We start from the raw sequence: 25,139 nt of genomic DNA on the forward strand, positions 1-25,139 counted from the left end.
GGCTTTTTGTTCCTATTCTCCCCACAATCCTGACTTCTTAAAGATTAATAAAAAAGGAGGCTTTTTTTTTTTTCTGTACTTTCTGTAATTTAGTCTGTTTACAAAGCTCAGCTGGAGTTTTCCTGCAGGGAGAGGTGCAGAAGGCTCCAGTCTGTCTTCTCTTCCCCTCCACCTGTGCCCTGAATTCACAGGAACAAAGAGGATACTGCTTTCCCAAACTCCCTGAAGCTCCTACATCCAGGATGTTCAAAACATTAGAAAATTCTCACCATGCTCTAAAGACACCACTCACAGGGCTACAGAGGTGCAAAGCTCAGGTAAATATTTATGCTCTGTCACAGCAGGACAGGGAATCCATGCATCCTGCTTGGGTGATGCTGTTAAGGAGTCATCCAGGTGAACCAGCTACACCTGACTGGAAAAATATCTTATGGGATAAAGAAGGTGGAAAATGAAGAAAAGAAGATGAGTGAACAGTGATAAACACCCTGTTTTTTTGAAGGGAAGGAACAAACCTACCTACCAGGCAAAATGGATGAGGAAGTACAAGAGAGGAACTGAAGACGATAAAAGGGAATCCAGTGCAGTGGCAAAAATAAATTATTTCCACCGTTTAATCAAGACAGCTTGCTTATTTTGCTTTATTAAAAAAAGTTCTGAGGAAGTAAATGAAAAGAGGACATATGTGGTGTTTCTTTTTCTCTGTCCCACTAGTTTTCTTTCCAAACCTCCCCTCAGAGAGGGGAGCCACCCCAGATGTTTTTCCCCTCTCAGAATTATCTTGTTCTGCTAATAGAAACAGAACAGAGATAATAGGTGCAAAAAGATGCATACAGAGATCCATGGGCATATATACAATATATATACATATATATATACACATATATATATATACACATATATGGTAGCAGCTGAGTGTCAAAGGCAGCAAATGAACTCTTAAAGAAAGAAAAAAAAATATTTCTCTTTCTCCTACTTCTACCACATTCAGTGCGGAAGTAGGAAGGCTTTGCAGACCTGTAGTAATGGAGGCCAAGCCTTGATTTGGAGGAGGGAGAGCAGCTCTAGCCTTTGGCTCTGGGACTCAACAGAAAGAATCATGCAATGTAGGCAAAAGTCACCATCCCACCCCCAGTTTTGAACTTTCCTTTATTGCTGTAAGTGAATTCTCTTGATCCAAGAAGGATATAAGGGAAATTTTAAAATGAGTAGTCTTAGGCTGCTGAGAGACCATTTAACTTCAAATGATTGGTGAGAAGAGGATGTGAAAGATGCTCTCAAAAGACTCTTTGCTCAGTCTTATTAAAAATCCAGTACTCATGAAGTGATTCAACTGTCCCTGTGCAAACCTCACTTTTGCACAGCAGGATCCACAGCTAGCAGAGAAGGGATGTTTGTGTGGACCACCTGCTTCCTCTTCGGGGTCCCCCATGGCAGTGGTTGCTTGATAAGTAACACTAAATACTTAGCTCTCAAACATGTTATAGCAGAAAAGAAGAGGTAGCACCATGTGTCTCCCTGAGAAGCCACCACTTGCGGTGCTTGAACATCACCCTACGGTCTCCAGCACTCAGACAACTTGGAAGATGTGCAGGGAGGCAACGACGTGACCTTTATAAATAGCTGAGTTATGCTCATTTTTTTTTTCTTGCGGCTTGGATATGGAGAAGCGTACACAGCCCTGTGTAACTTTGAAAAGTTTAACGGAAATGAAACAGGAAGTCAGATCCTTTCGGTTTGTTGATCTGTAAAGGCAAACTGAGTCTGTAGAGACTCGTTTTCTGCCCCAACGAGACAAGTCAGGAGAGCTTGAGTAGCTAAGAAGCTACTCAAGGGGCAATGCAGAGACGACATGACAGAAACACAAGTAAAACCAGAGAACTGTTCAACGAGCAAGAAAAAAGAAGCGGAATTAACCATGCAAAGAGAAGTGCTGGTGAGTTTGTGGTGCTTAGCTCCAAATTTTGGAGTCTCATCGAGATGGTGATCAGCTTTGGAAAGCTCCTGTGATGGAAGCTGTAGCTTCACGGGCACTACTTTTACCTATACTTCAGAGTATATTTGGCATTATAGTAATAAGTGATGCTAAATAGATAAATTGTTCCTGACTGTTACTAATGGGCTTGGAAAGCTGAACTCTTACCAGCTCTTTATATAGGCTTCCCACAACTTTTATGCAGTGGGAGGGCATTATCCTTGTCTCAGTGGGTATTTTCTGTGGTCCTTCTGAATTGTGTATGTGCTCTGTTACAGTTCTGCTGCTTGCCTGCAGATGGGGTATGAACAAGCAATTGCTTTTGCTGCTGCTTTCTCAGTCTAAATAAGCCCCGGTTAAGCGTCTTCATATTTGTTTAGTGTGGCTTTCAGTATAGGCTTTTGCTGTAACTGCCACAGAGTCATAACGAGTGGTTACAAGTGCAGGGAGGTGGTGACAGTCACGCCTGCAACTTGGAGATGCTGTGGTCTGGAGAAACACGCAAGGGAGGAGGTGCATGTTGTGGGAAAGTGCTCAGCTCAGCTTTTCCTCTAAAAAGCAGGACATATCATCAATATCCTTAGCAGCAGAGACTTGCCCTCTGCACCGTAACCTTGTCTGAGTATCGCAACCGTTTGCGATGAATAGCAAGTCTGGATGGGGAGAACCAAATTTAAGCCGCTGCATGGCTGATCTCCCCAGAGTTTTCCTTTCGCCTCCATGGAGTTTCTTCTTATTCAGAGGTGAAGCAAGAGAGGCTTTAATTCTGCAGAAACCAGTTAAATCGATACTCAGCTAATGCCTTCTCTAGTTGCCTACATGGCTTCCCGAGATGCTTTTGAAAAGCTTATTTGCAGACGAACTTTCTGAATCCTTGCAGCAGCCTGTATCCACTTTGACACCACGATCCATACCCAAAACCGCCTTCCAGTCAGCCTCTGTGCTGCCTGTTGCAGTCGATCCCGAGTTTGACCCAGGCCTAGACTCCTTTCCTTAGGAGCATCCTGACTCTCGCTCAAGTCAAGGAAATGGCACGAATCTGCTGCCCAACACAGTGAGACTGGGCCTCCCCTCCACGTGGCTCACTCCCATCCGTGTTAACCTCTTCCCATGTGGAAGGGCCTGGTGGCTGAGGGATGGCAGGGCTCAGCTCCTCCTTGGAAGGAGCTGGAGAAGTGCCTGGCCTGAGAAGAGAGAGGCTGAACCGGGGAGGAGCCGCCAACACGCTGGTTGCTCCACAGCTTTCATACTGCGTGTGTGCGTGTTGTTCCCCCATGAGTCAGCAGCCAGATAAACATTAACCCTCAGGCCTGTCCACACCAGGAAGCCATGGATTAAATCCCAACACTCCTGCATGGGTTGGAGCACGCTGAAAGAGGAAACCCAAGGCTAAACCTTTGAGAAACAGCCTGGCCCAGAAGGCACCAGAGGGAAGCGGCTGGAGCGGGGTGAGGGAGTTTGAGGCCGGAGTGGACATCAAAACCTCGGTGCTCAAACTGCAAGCAACCTTAACCTGAAGTCAATAATGAGGCTTAGTCATCGCACACTTAAAAACATGTGGTTTTTTTTTCCAGAATGGATTTTTCTATGGAGTGGCACTTAAGTTACAGCTTCAGGCCTTTTAAGTCAAATATTTATTCTTGCTATTCCTAGTTGTTTTTTTAAACCTAGATTTTTCTTTCACTTGGATATGACCGTTCATGAATTTCTTTCTATTAATGCAACCAAGAGCTTGGGACCTCCATATTTAACACGTTTCCTAGCCCAGGCCAACAGAAAAAGATGCCGAAAATACTTGCGCAAGGTAGTGCGAATCTCTTCACGTTTTGGTTAAAAGTGTCTCTTTACCAAACGATTTTGCCACCGCGCAGTCTCTTTGACCCAGCCCTGCAAACCCGTCCCGGATGCGTGCTGCAGCAAACTGCTGTTGACGCCGCAGCAGGGCCAAGGCCGCGCTATTGACACGGACCGGGCGAGGCGGGAGACGGGCCGCCCTGGGGCCGCCCTTGCTGCGCCCGCGGGCCCCGCACGGCGGCGCCGCAGGGCGGGAGGCAGCGCGCGGGGAGCCCCCGCTCCGCCCCGCGCTCCGCTCCGCCCCGCGCTCCGCAGGGAGCCCCCGCTCCGCTCCGCCCCGCTCCGCCCCGCGCTCCGCTCCGCTCCGCCCCGCGCTCCGCTCCGCCCCGCGCTCCGCAGGGAGCCCCCGCTCCGCTCCGCCCCGCTCCGCCCCGCGCTCCGCTCCGCTCCGCCCCGCGCTCCGCTCCGCCCCGCGCTCCGCAGGGAGCCCCGCTCCGCTCCGCCCCGCGCTCCGCCCCGCTCCGCTCCGCCCCGCTCCGCTCCGCCCCGCGCTCCGCCCCGCGCGGCCGCGGCGGCGCCGCCTCTGCTGCTGCCCGCGGGACGGCGCCGGCGAGGGAGGCGTGCGGGGCGCAGGTGAGCCGGGAGCGCGGGGGCTGCGCGGGGGGTGGGCGGTTGTTTTCTGTGTTTGCCTCTTAGTTATCTATTCTGAAGTATTTTGAAGCTGCTTTGCCAAAGCCAAGCAAGCAAACAAAAACTAGAAATCCCCGGCGAGTTTCCCCGCGGGCTGCCGCGGAGCGAAGGGTTTGGGGCTGTAACTCTCCCTTGGGCATGAAGAGAAAATAAGGGCGCTGGTGCTGCGTGAGGGAGAGTGCCGCGCTGGGCTGCGGGGATGGAAAGTGATTAATATACGTGTAAATGTATATATGAGATCTCCTTATTTTATTATCTGGAAGCTTATGTATTCTGAAGGTTCTGCTCTATTAGCTTTAGTGGACCAGGAGAGTGTTGTGGTTTAAAAAAACAGTAGCATGTGGTTCATTTTCATAGTAGATGTGCTTTTTTATTTTTTACTGTTTTTGTTTACTGTGTGGAATATAACATCGAACATCGTTGTCAGTGTATTTTTCTTTTCCCTCGTGAAAACAAGGGAATCACCAACAAGTAGGGGTAAGTTGCAAGGAAAAGTGGATCAGAAGCGGTAGGCGGAAAGATGGACGTGTTTCCTTTCCAACTTGCTAAGGGGCTGCAGGTGGCTCGTGGTGTCGTGTGTCTCTCCTGCCCCAGTGAAGGGAACTTTTGGGTTAGAGACAACAGGTCCTGCAAGTCACCTTTTCTGATATACATTTTGTGATGTATTTTTGCTTATGTACTGGCCCTGGTGCGCTGCTTCCATTTCCTGAAGCAGCGATAGCAGCAGGTTTCCTTGGTACTCGGCCACGTGAGCGCAGAGCTCCCGCGGTGCTCACCGCTCTGTCCCCTGTGTGTGCGAATTTGTGCAGTTATTCCCCCTTCCGCCCGTTGAGCCGCTGCCGTTGCTGTAAGTGATGAAAGAGGTGAGGTGTGCGAAACAGGAAGAAATGACAGGTTTTAATTCTGAGGCTCAGAAAATGACTTTCCAGTTGCTAAAGTTTGAGAGAATTCTTGACAATACTGAGGTCTTTGCTGCTGGACAAATAATTTAATTATGACTTGAATTATGATCATGCAGTAGGATGAAAATGCCGCAATTTTGTAGGGTTTTGTATGTATAAAATATTTCTGGTGTTTTGAAAGGAAAAGGTAAAGGATGAGGGTGTTAGAATGGATTTTCAAGAGCAAAATGCTGGTCAGCATGTGAAATGCAGGTGCTTTTCATACGGCTTATGGATATCTGCATTCTTATCTGGTCTCCTGAATAAATTACTTAATTTCCATAGTTCCAAGTTCCTCTTTTCCTTTGTGATGTAAGCTGTTTGCTTTTGTTTAACTTCTGGGCCAGGTTGCCTGACTAGCTGGTGAAGATCTCCCATTCAGCGAGAGGATTTTCCATCTTTTCCTTTTTTTAGACACCACTTCCAGGTTGAATCCTCACATCTTGTCAGCCAAGGATATGATGACAGGCATGAAAAGATCTGTCAGGGTGATCTTACAGTTTTCCTTGAGCTTAACGTCTGATAATGTGTGAGCTTGCGTGATTGCACGAGCAAATGAGTCTGAGTTTTCAGAAGAACCACTATCCTCTACCTGCCAGCCCCAGGCAGCTGAGCCATGTAGTCACGGTGCCCAACGATAATAGAGGAGAAGAACGTGGTTGTCATTTAATTGTTTTGAAAACATCCTCCTGGGTCACCATTGGCATTAATCATGCACATAGGTCTTCGAATATCACTCTTTCTTTCTAGCCTCTGGGCAGTGAGGAAGCAAGGTGCTTGACACTGCCCACAGGTAAGCCGCTGCTCTTGCAGTATGTACTTTATCACTTTCTTTGCCGAGTGTGTGCAAATTCAGTGGGCTTTGTCAAAAATCCACATTTCTGCAAGCTTAAACAGTTTGCTTCAAGCTTTTCTCTGTGACAAGGAGATGTTTTACTGGTTTCTCCCAGTTCTGTTCTGAGTGTGGTTTATAGTAATGTGGAGGACCTACCTTGTCTTTACTGCTGGGATCTGCTGATTTGTTCAGTAATCTTCGGTTTCATTTCACATCACTTGCTGTGTGCAAATTTTAGCTGTGGCATGTTTGTCAAAGGCTGGGATTTTAAAACGGGTGGATTTGTGTCATTGTGGGTTTCGGAAAATGACACTGCCAGGTACCAAAGTCCAAAATGCTGAATTCTTTTTAGTTTGCAACTGAAAAAAAAAGTGACCCCTTCGCAAGCTGCCAGCTCTGTTATAAAAAGCTTGATGTGCAGAAGTTGCATGTAACCAAATTGTGACAGGCCTGCGTAATTTGTATTCTATGTAGATCTTTCCACCTGTCAAGCGTTTAGCCAATCATTGCAATTACTAAGGTATTGGGGAACCCCGGTCTCTTAGCCCCTGTGGTTGATTTCCTGTCCACTTAATTTGAAGTTTCTCTTGACATCGAGATGCTTGTAACAATACTAAAAAGTTTATTAGCAGTCACAGCAGTCAGAGAATTTCTATCAGTGTTTTGGTTTCATGTCTTTGTGTAACATCTGTTCTAACTAGATTTTCTTGGGATTACATGGAGCTATAGTAATTTAAAATTGGAGTTATCCTAACGCAGTTGATTTTACCTTTCTGCATGCTTTTATTGCTTAAGATTTTAGGGAAGCACAGAGTAAAGCACTGAATCCAGAAACTAGCAGAGGAACTCATGTACAAGCTAATTCGCAAATGTCAAGTTGGATCTGATGCCTTTGAAAGATGAGGAGAGAGCACAGACCAAAAAAAAAAAAAAACCAAATTGCAGCTGCATCCATACTGGTAGTAGCAAATCTCCAGAATAAAGCTCAAGTTTTAACTTTCTCCAGGTTGCATGCTGAGAGACGTGAGAGTCGTTTCTGTCATTTGCATTCAAAATGACGACTTTGATATTTTGCTTTGTATTGCTTTTCTGTTTCTAATATGTCTTGGAAAGAGGGAGCGATGCTCCCAAGCAGATATACTGCACAGCTGGAATAACCTCTTCCTGCATCCGGAGGAGGGGAAGCACGGACTTCGTGATCTGGCAGGTGGCCAAGTGATGTTGCTTGTTACTCCTTGTTAAAAATACACTGCTCTGCAGAGTGCTTTATTACAGCAAAGCTGGGCAACCTTTTGGAGAGGTCTGTGCTCTGAAGGTAGATGTGTGTGTATGGCAAGCAGACAGGCTACCCCCAAACCTGGTGGTGAGAACGAGGAGCCAGATGGATGCAACATGGTTAACAGGGGCTGTTCTTCTGAGCAGCATCTTGGTGAGATCCTGGTGGCAAACGCCTTTGCTGTCTACAAGAACTAGCAGCGATCACTGAGGCTATGGAGTTGGGAAGCATGCTCAGATACTTGAGCTTTGTTAGTCATAGCTTCCTTGATGTTGTTGTTTTTCCCCAACTATCCCCAGGGATGACTGTTTATCTGAAGGGCAGAAATTCCTTACCCAGTGGCCGTGCGTTTCTCCTTGCTTTCTCCTCTGAGTCTTGGCACGTCAGCGAAGGCCCCTTCAAGCTGCTGAATGGCTCCGTAGCAATAGGCTGCCTGGTGAGCACCGAGGGGCTGGTGACTCCCTGGCGGCCGTCTGAGGGGTGTTTCCTCCCCAGAGAGCTGCTGCTGGAGCCCGATGAGATGCAGCTCATCAGGGCTACTGAGGATCAACCCCATCAGGCCCTAATGTACGGGGAAGGCCTAAGGTGGAAGCCTTGTGCTGTTGAGCAAACAAGATAGAGGAAAGAAACTCTTGTTCCAAAAGACTCAATTTACTTTTTTCCCCTGCACCAGAACTTCAATCATCAAGACAAACCAATGGAAAACCCCAAGGTATTCCTACCACTTAGCCTTTTGGCTAAACTTTAGCATATGTTCAGGTAGAAAATGCTTTCTTTACACTGTTAGTTTGAATTCAGCACAGCAAGAGTAAAAAAAACATGCAGAAGGGATTTTGAAGAGTTGTGCCTGTGAACAGATCAAACAAAACAAACCTGAGCAGTGTTAGAGATGACTGAATGTGAAGTTCAGCAGCATAACGAGAATCCACAGAATGGACTTCCTGAAATCGTGAGATTTAGTGCATCTATAGAAGTGCTATTTTAAGTGTACAGGCATTGAAATAGCTTTTTCGAAATCTTAACAAAAGGAATCATCACAAGAGCAGACATTTTAGGAGCTTTGTCTTGTAGAATATATATATATATATATTTTAATCATAGTTGAGAATAAAAGCTTTAATGAAGTACTTTTTATGGTGGGATCCATACTCTGCACTGTAAAATCTCTGAAGGTTTCTATAGAGTTTTTTTTTTTTTTTTTTTATCCATAAATGAAAGTGTATGTTAACTTTAATGCTTTGAAGGCCCAGGATGGCGCATCCTGAGTCTTCAGAAAGGAAGCCAGTTTTCAAAGGGCATCAAGAAATCAGTTTTCCTTTTGTTCTGGTAGGGAGCAAATGCCCTATGCAGGTCAGGGCATGCATTAATATCTTCTGTATATAGATAGATTTGTTTTTTTTTTCTTTTTAAGTAATGCGCCAGGGTAGGTTTTGGTTAATTGTGGAGCCTGTAAGAAGTGTTCATGCCTGTTGCCATGGAGTAGGTGCAGGTCAGTGCTGCAATGGGGTAGAGATGTTCACAGCAACCCATTGGGGTCCTGCTGAAGATCAGGGAGGCAATGTGAGTTTGCCTTTCCGCTTTATTTTTCCGAGTGATTCTTGCAGAAAGGGGACAAGGATTGCGGGAACACTTGAGGGAATTCCTGCACATGTCAGCTGTGTAAATACTTTCGTGAAAGCGATGGACTTAAAGACAACAGAAACTACCCGGTTTTCTAGGTGATTGCATGATTCTAGTTGCATTCTGACTGTGTTCCTTTCTGTCAGTTTGGTTTTGTGTAGAAGTTGAGATCTGATTGGTTGGCACGGTTGAATTTTTGGTAAGTCAAGTCACTTCCGTGGTGGTTGCCACCTTTGCCTGGAATTAGTTCTCCTGGCTTTCCTACACCAGGCAGCGACTCTCAGCTCAGGTTGTTCCAGGACAGAAGCTTGCTTAGTGCCATGGTGCGAGTTGATGTTGCTTTCCTTCATAAAGGAAAGATTTGCTAACGAGATTGCCATCGAATCGAGCAGTGCTTCCCGCGTACTTCAGTTTGCGCTTGGTCTGCTCTGCTGCAGGAGTTGCTCTTTTGAGGGCGGTTATGGTATTTCTGGGATGCTCTAGGGACCTGAGGAACACATTGCCATCACCCTGAAGAAAGCGTGGGGCAATGCTGACACATGTCCCATGGGTCTGCAGTGCTGCATCCAGGGGTCTTGGTCCCCTCCTGGTGCTGCGTCAAGCCAAGAGGGATCAGCAGGGGTCCCGGACCCAGGAGAGGTGGGTCTTGCGCTCTGCTTCCCTCTCTAAAGGAGAGGGACATGCACTTTGGGGGGATTAGTTACTTTTAACATTACTTTTTAAGGTGGTAGGCATTCAAAAAAAGTGCGAGGGAGTCAAGCGTGAGGCTAATCCTTTAGCCTCTTTCAAGAGAGCTGTGTGCGAAAGAAGCATGTTACAGAAGACTCCTACTCATCACTTTTCTGTCAGCTTTTTTTATATTTGGATTTTTTGCACGTGTCTTCTGCCCTTGTAGGGGTAAGGCTTCAGTCTTGACACTAGCAGGAAGCTGATGATGTGGCATAAAAAGAAACACTGCGTGCTTCTTGCACGGCAAGATAAACACTGTTATCAACCCTTAATTTAGCGTTGTTTGAGCTCTCTTCGTCCAAATCACATTTTAAGACTGTTACGAGTCCCCGGACTCGCAGCTGGAGGAGGCCCATCCGTGTGGCAGCGCTCATGGATGGGCGCCCGAGGGATGTGAACCCAGCACGAGACCAGCCAGGTGTGGCTGCCAGCTGGAGAAGGGGATGGCTGGGCATGGATTGTGTTAAAAATACACGGGGATATTTTACTCCTCTCCCCCTGCCTCATTGTACACTTTTGTTCCAGTTAAATTGCTCTTTAGTTTCTGAAGGATTTTGGCGGGGGAGGAAAGATCTATTTTCAGAAGCCCTTTTCTTTCCTGACTTTTTCTTCATGCCTTTATCAGGAGCACTTTGTGATTCAGCTGCCACTTCTAAATTTCATTGACTTGAAAAAAATATATAATTACATTTCTAAGTCTGACATAAGCACTGAGGGTGGAAAATGAATCACAAAGTCCTGCTTGAGCAGTGCGTGTCAATCCATGGCAGGAGGGAAAGGTTACGAAGTCCAGTGCATGCTGCAATAAAAATGCAACAAAAACACCCCACATCATTTCTTTGCAGGTTTTTCCCCCTCACCTTCCATTTAGCGTTTTTATTAGAGCAGTTTCTAGTTATAAATCCGCTAAAATTAAGTAAAATCAGAGGTGCAGTATTCAATTATAGCATGTTATTTGATGTTGATTAACAAAAATGGATGAGCAATTTTCAATTGCAGGATGTTCTCTGGTGATTCATGTTTCCTATCACGGTTGGAGAGCTGGCACTTCCCAGCACTCCCTGAAAGCTCCTTGCTTGTGCACCTGTTAACTATGGACCTTGGAAGGAGGCTTTGTTTGCAGGATTAATACTAGCAAAAGCTTTTCAAAGATGTTGCTTCATTTAACTTAAGCACATGCTAATGAAAACCTTTTGTCTTTTATTCTATAAGAACGGTTAAAGGAAGAAATTTTATTGTAAGGCTGTGTGCACACATTTCTGATAGGCACCAAATGTGTCTTTCAAGCAGATGGAGTGGCCATAGCTTTCTGTATTTGCAGTTTGCTTTAGATCATAGAGTATCCATACAGTTATGAGAAGCAGTGAAATGAGTCTGCTGCATCTCCCTTTTGATAGCATATGTTTAAGTTGCTGTTAATGACTTTTATTTCAACCCTTATTGCATTTTGTGCAATAGTTTGAAAATGTAAATGCCAGATATTCATTGATCAATGGACTGAACAGCATCTGTAAGCTTTTAAAGCCCCTCAAAGTTAGCAGAAGATTTAGTGATTTACAGTGATTGAGGTTTATAATGTTGGTGATTTTGTGCTAAAGCAGAGAGAGAATAAAATACTTTAACTTGATTCTGCCAGGACTGACTTCCCTTAGTAACTCTTGTCTTGTTGGCTGAAATTTGGCTGGTTTCTGTTTCCTTATTAAAATTTATCTGTTGACTTCTATGAACAATAAATGTATATGGTAAAAGTGGGAATGCCCTAGAGTTTCCGGTAGAAGTTCCATTGCTGACTCTTGCTGATGGCGCTTTCCTGCCTATTGGAATAAGTAGGAAATGTTTCCTATACTTTAAGATGCTTAAGAGAGAAAAAAAGTCTCAAGCCCCATGGGCAATGGGTCTAGGAAGGGAATGCCAAAGGAAATGTAGCACTCTATCCAGACTGCTTCTAGGGCCCTCTTTCATGTTTTGCCATGACTGGGACTTGGCATCTCAGGCTTAGGCTAGAATTAGGGCTAGGGTTAGGGTTAGGGCTGGGGTTTGGGTTAAAAGAGAGAGAAAGCCTAGAGCCCCATGGGCGGTGGGTCTGGGAAGGGCCTGCTAAAGGAAATATAGTGCTATATCCAGACTGGTGCTGGGACCTTTCCCATTTTGCCCTGAATGGGACTCAGGGCTAGGCTGAGGGTTATGGCTAGTGTTAAGGCTAAGGTTAAGAGATGCAAAACGCCCGGAGCCCCATGGATGGTGGGTCTAGGAAGGGCATGCCAAAGGAAATGTAACACCGTGTCCAGACTGGTGCTATGAACATTTTGGCCATTTATGTAGTGCTAGACTTGGAACCTCAGGCTTAGGGTTAGGGTTACATTTCAGGTTAAGAGAGAGAAAAAGCCTAGAGCCTGATAGGCTAAGGGTCTAGGAAGGACATGCCAAAGGAAATGCAGTGCTATATGCAGAATGGTGCTAGGATCATCTTTGCTGTTTTGTCATTACTGGGGCTCGGGATCCTAGGCTAGGGTTAGGGCTAGTGGTGTGGTTAGGGTTAAGAGAGAGAGAGAAAGCCTAGAGCCCCATGGACCGTGGGTCTAATTAGGGCAATTCAAAGGAAATGTAGCACGGAATCTAGACTGGTGCTATGAAGATGTTTGCCGTTTATGTTGGGTTAGGCCTGGATCCTCAGGCTTAGAGTTAGGGATAGGGTTAGGGTTGAGAGAGAGACTGGAGCCCCACGGACCATGGGTCTATAGGATAGGCATGCCAAAGGAAATGTAGTGCTATATCCAGACTGGTGCTGGGATGATCTTTGCTGTTTATGCAGTGCTAGGCCTTGATAGCTCAGGCTTACCTTTAATTTAGGGCTAGAGTTGTGGTTAGGGCTAGTGTTAGGATTAAAGGAAAAGGAACGCCTAGAGCCTCACGGACTGTGGGTCTAGAAAGGGCATGCCAAAGGAAATGTAGCACTGTACCCGGAGTGGTGCTAGGAAGGTTTTTGCCATTTATGTTGTGTTAGGCCTGTAGGCTCAGGCTAATTATTAGGGGTAGGGTTAAGATTAAGAGAGAGAGAAAGCCTAGAGCCCCATGGACCGTGGGTCTAGGAAGGGCATGCCAAAGGAAATGTAGCACTCTCTCCAGACTGGTGCTAGCACCATCTTTGCTGTTTTGCCGTGACTGGGGCCTGGAAGCCTAGGCTTAGGCTCAGATTAGGGTTAGGGCTAGGGTTATGGTTAGGGTTAAGAGACAGAGAAAACCTAGAGTCTCATGGGCAGTGGGTCTAGGAAGGGCATGCCAAAGGAAATATAGTGCTATACCCAGAATGGTGCTAGAGGGATTTTTGCGGTTCATGCAGCTCTAGGCCTGCATACCTCATGCTTAGATTAGGTTTACTGTTAGGGTTAGGGTTAAGGTTAAAAGAGAGTGAAAGCCTAGAGCCCCATGGACCATGAGTCTAGGCAGGGCATGCCAAAGGAAATGTAGCACTCTATCCAGTTTTGTGCCACAGAGATGTTTGACATTTAGGTCACGTTAGGCCTGGAGCCTCAGGCTCAGGGTTGAGGCTAGGTTTAGGCTTAGGGTTAAAAGAGAGAGAAAGTCTAGAGCCCCACGGGACATGGGTCTAGGAAGGGCATGCCAAAGGAAATGTCCTTCTGTATCCAGATGGGTATCATGGCCATCTTTGCTGTTCATGCAGTGCTGGGTCTGGATATGTCAAGTTTAGGCTAGCGTTATAGGTAGTTTTAGGTATAGGACTAGGGTTAGGATTAAGACAGAGAGAAAGTCTAGAGCCTCATGGGCAGTGGATGTAAGAAGGGTATGCCAAAGGAAATGTGGTGCTATATCCATACTGGTGCTGGGACGATTTTTACTGTTTATGTAGTGCTAGGCCTGGGTACCTCAGGCTTAGGTTTTGTTTAGGGTTAGGGCTAGGGTTAGGGTTGAGAGAGAGAGAAAGCCTAGAGCCCCTTGGACCATGGGTCTAGAAAGGGCATACCAAAGGAAATATAGCACTGTATCCAGCCTGCTGCTAGGACCCTCTTTGCCATTTATGCTGTGCTAGGCCTGGAGCCTCAGGCTTATTGTTAGGGCTGGGGTTAGGGTTAAGAGAGAGAGAAAGCCTAGAGCCCCATGGGTAATGGGGCTAGGAAGGGCATGCCAAAGGATATGTAGAACTTTCTCCAGTCTTGTGCTTCATTCATCTTTTCTGTTTATGCAGCACTAGGCCTGAGGATCTTAGTCTTAGGGCTATCGTAAGGGTTAGGGTTAAGGTAGAGGGAAGGCCTAGAGTGCCATGAGTAATCGGGCTAGCAGGTTGCATAGTCCTGCACCTCGTTAAGAATAACCCTGGAGACCAGTACAGATTAGGGGTTGACCTGCTGGAAAGCAGCTCTGTGGAGAGGGAATTGCGAGTTCTGTTTGATGACAAGTTAACCATGAGACAGCAGTGTGCTCTTTCAGTGTAGAAGTCTAATGGGATGCTGGCCTGTATCAGGAAGAGTCATCAGCAGGCTGAGGAAGATGATCCTCCCCTCTACTCGGCTCTAATGAGGCCACACCAGGAATATTGTGTGCTGTTCTGGGCTCTCCAGTACAAGAGTGATGTGGATCTTCCAGAGAGGATCCAATATACAGCAACAAAAATGATTAAGGGCCTGGAGCATCTATGTTGTGAGGAGGGACTAAGTGAGCTTGGCCTGCTCAGCTTGGAAGAGGAGACTGAGGAGGATCTTTTCAACATTTACAAATATCTGAGGGGCGAATATAAAGAGGATGGGGCCAAACTCTTCTCAGTTGTGGTCAGCAGCACAACAAGGGGTAATGGGTGCATTTTCAAACACAGGAAGTTTCACCTCCATTTGAGGAAGAACTTGACCATGTGAGTGACAGAGCCCTGGAACAGGCTGCCCAGAGAGGCTGTGGAGTCTCCTTCTCTGGAGATCTTCCAAACCCGCCTGGATGCCACCCTGTGCCACGTGCTCCAGGTGTCCCTGCTGGAGCAGGGGGGTTGGGCTAGATGATCCCTTCCAACCTCAGCCATTCTGTAACTGATCCTGTGAAGTAGGAGATACAACAGCATGTCTTGGTCTTAATATATAAAGCAGAAGTTCAAATGTCATTCTGCTGTGCAGAAGTAGGTGTTCGTGCTTGGACTTCTAGAGGATATTTTTGGCACTTCCTTGTAGGTGCCTGAAGAAAAGCATGAAGTCTCTTAAAATTTGGTGTTAAATCAATCAATGAATAATAACCAATAAATAAATTTATACATTTATATATTTATAAGTAAATAATAAATAATAGAGCAACTGCTGGTCATAAACTTTGGGTATTTTCTATCTAATTTCAGTCAGAGGGTAATTTCTCTCAGAGGGATTAGACCTTGCATTTGTCAACAACCTTTAAATCTTTATGCTTCTCTCAATTCAGTTAATTTTATTCTGCCCAAACTTTCCCAATCGTCACTGTAATGCCAAAGAGGAAGCAAGGATTGTGGTATATCTCTGAGAAAAGCAGTGAGAGCATCTCCCCTTTATCACTGTCTCCTGAGCTTTCCACCAGATCCTGAGGAAGAAGCTTTCTCCTGAGTTTTTAATTGACCCTAAAGTCACCTGTATTGGGCAAGGAACATTCCTTTGATTCCTGTGGGCATTCATAGGATGCTTAGTCAGCTAATATAGTGCCTTATATGTCCAATTTGTAGACCACATCTCCCAGGGAGTTGTCATCTTAAAAAGCTTGATGTATGACTAAGTAATGACAGTACAGCTCCCTGGTCAAAACATCCCAAAGTAAGTCTTTTGTTATTGAATGGTTATTTGGTATCAGTCTTTTGGGGAAACCCCTGCTCTCTTATAATTGTGATTATTTCTAGACTGTGGGAAGAGCTGGAAAACGTGAACCAAGTGCCTCTCAAAGCCTAAAACTTGTCAAGTTAAGATAGTCACTAAATATACCGCATATTTTATGTTGCATGTTTTGTTTCTTGTTTTGAGTGGTGCCATAGTTGGATTTTATTTCTAATAAGTATAAACACATATTGCAAGGGAGTAAAACCCTTCTCTCTCTCTCTCTCTCTGTTTCTCTCTCTCTTATTCCTGTTTTAGGAAGGCATGAGGTGCAGTCCTGGACAGCAGCTACCAGGCGATCCTTCTGTCTTATGTGGCAAAAAGTAAAAGTACAGCTAGGCATGTCTTTCCTTGTCACCGTTTTTTGGTACTGCAGAAGACTATACAACTATTTAGCACGACTATTGAAATGGTAGGTTTTATGATGCAGACTTTAATTTTCACCAGTGTTTCTTTTTTTTCAGTAAATGTTTGCTTTTGACAACTCCCTTTTTACACTGTTTTATCATTTCACTTTCAGGTGGACCAGCTATCTTCAGAGAAGATTCCTAAGTAATGTTTTTCTGTATTCACTAATTCCCCTTCCCCTCTAAAGGCAGGACAGGAGATCGTAACTAACCTGTGCCTTGGTCTTGGTTTAGAGAATGTCAGTGTGTCACCAGAAGTCGATCTCCTTGGTTATTGCAGAAGAGAATGGAAAGGAGACGACACAAAGCAGGCCAAACACATACGGGAGGTAAGGGTTAAATCGTAATCTGCGCCTGAAGATGGGGTACCTGAGAACAGGGTAGTGGTTCTCATGCAGGCAGCTGCTATGCCTGTCAGAGCTGGTTACACCAACTGTTGGAAAGACAAGAGAAATGGACATTAACATCGGTCTAAAATAAGGACAAGGTTGAATGGAGCTTCTGTTGTGACAGTAGGAGAATATCAGCTGGATTGTTACAGTCCAAATCACCTGCACTTAGGCGCTGTCTGTGGGCCAGCCTCTGATATAAGGCAGAAATTCTTGCATTTGAGGGAGGAGTGAAATGCAACCATTTTACTTCCAAAATCTAAAGGGCCACCTGACACCCTTTTCTCTGCATTTTTATTTTTCTTATCTTCCATAGTTCTAGCTGAAGCACACCTTAATAAGTTTCCTTTGTAATTCTGAGCCAAAGTTACCTAGAACCAGGCTTTGGGTCATAGACAGCTGAGCCCTGGAGCCAGAGGCCTGCTTAGTTCATGGTTCACTAATGCCAGCTTTCTGTTTTCTTTCAATTCACTTACGTGTTTATCAGTTCTCTACATTGTGTGGGTCCTAGTAGATAGAAATGGGAGCTGCAGCTTTGGCAAACTTGAAGTATCACAAGCTCAGTGGACTTGTGGCAGTTGTATCTTAATGGCCATTAATGGAGGAAGCACTGATATGCTCTGGAGGACACTGACAAATGTTTTAAGTTGAAGCAGTACTATGTTATCCTAACTTGTGATGGGGATGGGTATATTTTATGGCTCTCTGTTTCAACTGTATTGTTAGTCAACAAGACTCAAAGACTCTGTGATGGATCTTTATGATCCCAAGACAACCTGTTGCTAAAGTGGCTGTACTGGTGATAAGAGTCATGGTATCTGTTAAAGAAAGCTTAGAATCAAATCCAGTTAATCGGTTACCTGTGATGTTATAACCTGATATCTCCATGGTGTGGAATTTGGGGCTTGCACGGGACAAATATAGCACCAGGTCTGTATTTCTGCATTTCTGAATGCAGGAATGTTATCTAACGATGCTGGGAACACTGGCTGTGATATGCTGGGGGAGAAAGAGACAAAGGGGGCAGGAGCTGCAGCAGTGACGACATTGATTATCCATCTGCCCTGGCCAACAGCTATGGAGTTGAACTTATAGATGCTATCTCTGACTATTTCATGCAGCATCTTTCCAGACAGCCCTTAGAAACAACTCTTGCCTTGGTCCTGAACAAGTATGCAGGACCTACCTCAAAATACTTCTGTCTAGTATCCATTGCCATTCTCTGGAACGGCAAGCAGCATGCCCTCTCATTCCACATCCATGAAGGAGCAATAAAGCAAAAAAATGTCTTTTGATTGCATTCACCTTTAGAAAGGGAAACTACAGAAAATGAGGATGTTAAAAGGAAGTTAAGAGAGCTAGGAGACTTTACTATTTATAGTCGGTGTATTTGATATATGCTTTGCTTGGGTATTGGTCTTGGAATCACAGGGTAAGTGCATACCATGAAGAAGGACTTAAGAAAGGACAAAAGGAAGCTCATGTGCTAAACAGCATGAGGGAGTTATCAGAAGAAGGAAGACCTCTTTCAAAAGCTGAAGTTGGGTCCAAATGATAAACAGAGAAAAGACCAAATTCAGCCACATTAAATACAGTATCGCAACAATGCCAGTAATGAACACAACAACACAGAGCGAGGCCAAAAGCAATTTGAAGGAACAAGTAACAAAACATACCAGAACTTCCATTAAATTTGCACAAACATAGGCAGTGAGCACAAGGCAACAAACCTTTCAGAAAATGTATGAGCCTGTTAGGAGATCAGAGATGGAGAAGGAGAATCGGAGGAGTTTTGCGGATGGTTAGTTACACCAGGCCAAAGTTGTCACAGTAAGAGCGCATTTTAGGATGAGGTCTCATGAAATACCTGGGTTGGCCTAAGCTAAGTGAAACAGGCCTTTGCTTGTGTTGGCTCTGCTTTTTCCTCACCTCACTCCAGCTAGGCAGTCCCCCTGTCTGATTTGACAGGTCATCCCTGGGGACAGACTTGACTCCAGGCTCTTATCCTCTTCTCTCCTCTCCTCACCTCTGTTGCTGGCCGCATGCTCCCACTCGGTTCATCAGATCCTTTTCTAAGCCACCTGAACTTGCTAATGCAGCAGGAAGCTTACCCAGAAAAAGAGTTCAGTGGGGTTTATGATTGACACAGCCAAAGCAAAAGAGGAGTGGGGGCGCTGTGCAGCCAAGGAGTGGTGTTAGTTTGGGGTGAGGAAGCAACTGAGGTGAATGGGCAAAGAAGTGCGACTGTCTTCTCGAACCATTTAGGAAGCAAATTGTAACGTCATGAAATTCAGCAGTCTGTGCAACTAACTGTACAGTGCTTTTAAATTAATTCTCAGCTTATTGGTCTGTTGGTTTCAACTGGCTTATTGGTCAGAACTGTCTCACCAAGGGCTTATCTGAGAGCCAGAGGTAACACACAGCAAAAACAAGCTGTCTGCTTCAGCAGAGCGCTGTCAGATATGTTCTGCCTTAGGTCATTGATGCATGACAATGTAAGGCAGATTTCTGAAAAAAAAAAGGAATTTTCATGTGTTCTTCGGGTACTTGTTCCTGCCCTCTTGCTGCTCCATCCCATGTGTCAGCACAGCTTGTGAAGTGATCAGGGTTAAAGCTCTCATGGCAAAGAGGTTCCCACTGCTCCCTTTCGATTTGGTTGACCACAAGAATATTTATGCCAGCAAGAGTGCAAAGATGGGAGCAAGTAGCTGATTCAAAGAAGATCACTCTTTTCTGGGACAGTGTGTTGAAGTATTTTTGTATATATAAAATATTCAAGTATACTCTCTCTTTCCACTAGCCCTTTGTGAGTAGTTCAGAAGTGAACTCCAACTTAGTATGGGCTTCATTCAAGATTTAAAATGTTTATTGTCTTTTTCTAGGCATATGAAGACTTGTTTTGGACATATCACATCAAATATCTACGACAAGTCAGGAGGGACAACTACTCTGTACTAAGAGCAGTGCTTTTTCAGATATTCAGTCAAGGCATTTCTTTTCCATCATGGATGAAGGAGAGGGATATATTAAAGGTAAAATATAGCTCCTAAAGTGAATGCAATGCAAATGACCTTAGACCACAGAGGGAGGCTTTGTTTGGTGTGAAGATGGATACATCTGCTATGTAAAAGAGAATCATTATCAGCATTCGAGGAGACTACCCCTCTGCCAGATGTCCTAGCTTTAACCTCAAAAAAAGGACTGAATCCTCTTCCAGGTCAGTGCAGAGTCTGGCACCTTGTTTGGGAGCACTGCTGAAGGAAGCTCTGAGCTGCTGAATGCGGTGCTGAAGGAGCCAAGAAGTGCATGAATTCTGCCCCTGGCCTCATGAGTTCCCTCAGAGAGAAAGCAGTGAGGAAGTGGGGGAGGAAGCACTTCAAACTGCTGTAGCTGCTGCCTCCGTGGGTGTGCACGTAGGCTGGAATCTTAAAAACCTTACTGAGTCTGAGTGTACCCAGCTTTTCTGGGATTTACATGATATGTTTTGCTGGGAACATACTTTCTGGGTTTTTTTTTATTATTATTATTATTATTATTATTTGTCTGGCATTGTTTAAAAAGCTTCATAAGGACTTGGCAATCAAGTGGAACCTCCTTCTTAATATCTGAGTCATTTTGAAGGCAATTCATTTTTTTTTCTTGTTTAAGCTGTGCAACCAGAGGATAGAGCCACTCAAATTCAAATATGTTGCAACCTCTGTAGACAGGTTCATGATAACTTTATAATCTATTTATTCCTATGGTAATGATCTCTACTTAATTACTTTTTTCTTTTTCCAGCTCCCTGAAAAACTTTTGTATTCTCAAGGTTGCAACTGGATTCAGCAGTACAGTTTTGGGCCAGAAAGATACACGGGTCCCAATGCCTTTGGGAAATTACGCAAATGCATGGAAGCATTAAAGACAAGTGTGAGTATTTAGGAATTGATGAGGGAGAAAAACAAAACAGTGAGAAAAGGGTCTAATGAGGAAATGGTTACATATATCTGGGCCTGTCTTCAGAGTTCAGACAGTCCATCTGCCATGCAGGCCTTTTGAAGGAGGGATTAGAGCTTGGCCTGGCTAGATGTTGCACAGCCCGTACCTGCGAGCTCTCCAGACCGTGCCACCACCTCTCACCTACTGGCATGAGCACTCTCCTGCCTTCAAGTCATCCAAGGGATGCTAGTATTTGGTGGGCTTCTGGCTTTAGGCTAAGATTAAATTGAAACTCTTCCCCTTACTGTGTCATTTTTGATAGTGATAGTAACCAACTGTTTTTTTAAGGAACTAAATAGACTTATTTAGCTCGAACAAAGAATTACAAGTAAAATGAGGGAATTAAAATAGATGCCTGGTCTGTGTCTCCTGTCTGCAGTTTTGCTGTGCCCCAGTGACAAGTGCGCTCTGCCAGCCCTCTTGAGACCTGCCTACTCATTCCTGTGTGCGGTTATTTTATTCTGCTTGCTGTCTGCATTTGAAAGAGTGTTGGGTTGTTGAGCTTTTTTTCCTGTTTTGTTGTGGTTGGTTCTTTGTTAGTCTATGTTAGTCCCCTAGAATGAAGCAATTAAACTGGAAGTTTGTACAGGAAAAAAAAAGATGCAAGTCAGGCTGGTGAGCTGTTCTGTTAACAGATTGTTGCAGAATAGTTTAATTATGCATTGAATTGTTTTTGGCTGGAGATTTAGCTTCCTCGTTTAAATGTATAAAGAAGCTTTTTGGCCAGTGAGATGGATTTCTTTAGTGCCTCTGCTCCCTAGCAGGTTTTATGGTGTATTTAGTAGCGTGATGTAATAGCTAAGGAGCTGGTGCTGGGAACTGGGGTTCTGTGCTATCTCCTTGTCTACCCCCTTCTTTATTCAGCACTAAAGACCCTAGCAAATCTTGTGAGTTTTCAAGGGGTCTGAATAGGCTAATTTAGTAAATGTTACTCTGTGTCCAAGGCTGAGATGCAGATCTGCTGCAGCTGTTGCTTTTAGTTAAGTTAGGTTTTTGTTAGAGTTCAGAGTAAAGGAGCTCTTGTTACACAAGAGATTTCTACCCCACTCCTGTCCTTTCTGTGCCTTTGCTTTTGTCTTGTCCCTTCTCCTTGTCCAGCTGGCTTATGTGGACCTCAAGAACCAGAGCACATTAAAGGCATACCGATGTGAAGGATTTGGTAGGTCATGCTGGCATTTCCAGTTTCCATATATTCCTTTTAATTGCCCTGCATTGGAATTGGGCACAGAATCTAAAGGATTTAAACTAGCATAATTTTAATCTAAAAGGCTCTATAGAGGAATCTGATTTATGGAAGCTCTAAGTTAAAACCAGATCAGGAGTCATCACATAATTTAGCCTTTAATTATGGCTTAGTGTGTATGATGCACCAACACAGATTTCCTATAACTTTCTGATGTCCTTTTAATGCTAGCTAGCGAGGTCCCCCAGGGGTCAGTCCTTGGTCCAGTCCTGTTCAATTTATTCATCAATGACTTGGATGAAGGCACGGAGTGCTCCCTCAGCAAGTCTGCTGATGATACCAAACTGGGAGGAGTAGCTGATAGCCCAGAGGGCTGCGCTGCCATCCAGAGGGACCTGGACAGACTGGACAACTGGGCGGTGAAAAACCTCATGAAATTCAACAAGGCCAAGTGCAAGGTCCTGCACCTGGGGAGGAATAACCCCAGACACCAGTACAGGCTGGGGACTGACCTTGTGGAGAGCAGCTCTACAGAGAGGGACCTGGGCGTCATGGTGGATGATAAGTTGACCATGAGGCAGCAGTGTGCCCTCGTGGCCAAGAAGGCCAATGGGATCCTGGGGTGCATTAAGAAGAGCGTCTCCAGCAGGTCGAGGGAGGTGATCCTGCCCCTCTACTCAGCCCTGGTGAGGCCACATCTGGAGTATTGTGTCCAGTTCTGGGCTCCACAGTACAAGAGGGATGTGGAGCTGCTGGAGAGAGTCCAGTGCAGGGCCACAAGGATGATCAGGGGCCTGGAACATCTGCCCTATGAGGAGAGATTGAGAGAGCTGGGCCTGTTCAGCCTGGAGAAGAGAAGGCTGAGAGGGGACCTGATCAGTGTCCATAAGTACCTCAAGGGAGGGAGTGCAGAGAATGGTGCTGGCTTCTTTTCAGTGGTGGCCACTGACAGAACTAGAGGAAATGGCCACAAACTGAAGCACCAAAAGTTCCACAGGAACTTAAGGAATTTTTTTTTTAACAGTGATGGTGACAGAGCACTGGAACAGGCTGCCCAGAGAGGTTGTGGAGTCTCCTTCTCTGGAGATCCTCAAAACCCGCTTGGATGCAGTCCTGTGCCATGTGCTCTAGGTGACCCTGCGTGTGCAGGGGGGTTGGACTAGATGATCTCTAGAGGTCCCTTCCAACCCTAAGCATTCTATGATTCTATGATTCTAATGTACTGACTGACTATTATTGCTCTTTTGGTGATGTTCCTATTAAATAGAATTCCCAATAATTTGATGATTATTCTTCTGTATGCTTTCTAGTGGACTGAAGCAAGCAGTATTAAAGATCATGAAGAAAGAGGAAACATGTGTAACATGCTTTTTTCTGATGAGATCAAGGAGCACAAACTATATGAGGCTATAAAATTTGTCATGCTCTATGAGGTTGTCGAAGCCTATGAGCAGATGAAGAACAGGCAGGAACATCTACCAAACCTTTTCAGCCTCCTCCTTGCTCGTGATTCTTCTTCTGACCCTTTGAGCTTCATGATGAATCATCTGAACGCTGTAGGTGACTCTGGTTGCCTAGAACAGGTAGGAATGTAAATGAAAAACAAATCACAAAAGTTATTCCTTCTCTGATGTGACTGTGTGAACATAACACACATCATATGTGATGGCTGGGCCAAACATGGAGAATATCTTCAAACCATTAAGTTTCTTCTTTTTTTTCTTTTTTTTTTTTTTTTTAAAGTAAGCTAGGTGACTCACCTTAAATTGGACCATCTTTGAGAGATTTTATTTTAGTTTTCTCATCTGAGGAATAGATGTTTGACAGAATTTTTTTCTCTTCTAGGTTGAAATGCTTCTTCTTGGATACTTACTGGAAGTAAAGATAAAAATTTACAGACTGCATAAGTTTAATACTGAGAATTTCCAAGTAACCTATCCAGATGAATATAAAAGAGAATGGCAGGAGATCTCTCTTCTGACTGAGGATGACCGTTTCTATCACATCCCTGTTACCAGAACATGAGGGACCAATGATCTTTATTTTCCTTTGTATAATATAGTGAGTGACTGTGAATTAGGTTTTTTAATTGGCAGCAGTAAGATTTTGGCAGATGCATATTAATGATTACAAAATGATTTATGGGTTTATTGTGTAAACGTTTTGCTTTCTCGTTACAGTTCAATTCAACAACAGTCAGATATAAAAAACAAACAAACAAAAAACAAAACAAAACAAAAAAACATAAAAAAAACTATAAAATATATTACCATGCTCTCTGGGTAAAAAATGTCGTATTTGAGGGTTGTCAAACAAAAAAAGGATTAAGTCCCATCTTGAAGGTAATGCTAGGTTTTCCATCGTTAGACAAAGGGTTTGCTCTATCTCTCCAGACAGGTTAAACCCAAGTTCCTAAAGCCATTGCTGCCTTTCCCTTTCTGTCTCCAGCTGTACAGATGAATCACTCGGGAAGCAATTCCAGGCTCCCTGCCATTTATACACTGGCAGATTAAGCTGGCAGTGACTGGGGGCAGCCCAGCGTGGGAGGAGGTAACTGGGGCTGATGAGCAGCTGCTCCGCATCATGTGCAGCTTCCCCTGTTGCTGAAATGCGTCCTCCAGAGAAAGCCTCGCGGGCTGGGGCTGCTTCAGGCAGTGCTGGGGCCTGGTATCTGCAGCTGAGGAAGTGCTGCACAGGAAGCGGGCTCTCTGCCAGGTGATCTTCAGATCTACTTTGCAACAGAAGAAAGCACATTAGCTTTTTTAGATTTGAAAAAGGCAGTGTTAATTAGTAACATGCAACATCGTTACACCCACCAGCTGTCTTTGGTTTTTATCAACTTGTAAATCTCTGTTTTGTTTTTTAAGGGCCAGTTCAGCATTGCTGTCAAGAGATGTGAAGATTTCTTTTTCAAATGGTCTGAGAAAGCTGTACACCGAATACATTCTCAACACTTAATTTTCACAAAAGATTCATTTTTTTGTGTGCATTTAGTAGAGTGTACATGTATTATATCCCCTGCTTATATATCAATCTCTTCACATAATATTGCTATCTTTAGTCTGGACTTCAGTGTTTGAAGAAGTCTGTCTGGAACAACTAAGACTTGCTTTAGTATGTGGAACATTTTGTCAAGATCCGTTTTCTAAAGGATGAACTGTTTTGATTATTTCTAAAACAAGGGATCTTAATAGGAATGTATATTCAAATGATACAGCAGATTTTTAAAAATATTTATTTGTGAAAAATGTATGCTGCTATAGGCATACAGGTTGTATTAAAAAATGGTGTTTTATTAAGAAATGAAGCCTTTCCTTAACAAGGATGGAAATATTCTCCTAGGAATATGGGGACAGGCAGGTTTGTTTTTAATTCTTGTGGGAATCATTATAAACCAGTAACAAAAATGTGAATTGGACCTGCAGGAGCAAAGCTGTGCTAAGTGGTAACTGAACAGTAAAGTTTGGAATGTGTAGGAACTGCTCTGTTCC

General features: G+C 44.5%; 1 protein-coding gene across 1 annotated transcript; it reads left to right on the forward strand.

Annotated features, from left to right (window-relative positions):
- Positions 1–1,839: 1,839 nt before the first annotated feature.
- OTULINL (OTU deubiquitinase with linear linkage specificity like) lies at positions 1,840–23,698 on the forward strand. The gene is made up of 8 exons (XM_010222997.2): positions 1,840–1,936; positions 15,950–16,103; positions 16,212–16,243; positions 16,333–16,427; positions 19,370–19,519; positions 20,268–20,396; positions 22,959–23,231; positions 23,494–23,698. The coding sequence occupies exons 1-8, from the start codon at positions 1,840–1,842 to the stop codon at positions 23,671–23,673; spliced, it is 1,110 nt and encodes a 369-aa protein (XP_010221299.2). The 3' UTR covers positions 23,674–23,698.
- Positions 23,699–25,139: the final 1,441 nt, after the last annotated feature.

This window comes from Tinamus guttatus, unplaced genomic scaffold, assembly GCF_059628265.1.
Source record: "Tinamus guttatus ecotype Peru unplaced genomic scaffold, ASM5962826v1 Tinamus_guttatus_pri_ptg000302l, whole genome shotgun sequence".
Taxonomy (NCBI): domain Eukaryota; kingdom Metazoa; phylum Chordata; class Aves; order Tinamiformes; family Tinamidae; genus Tinamus; species Tinamus guttatus.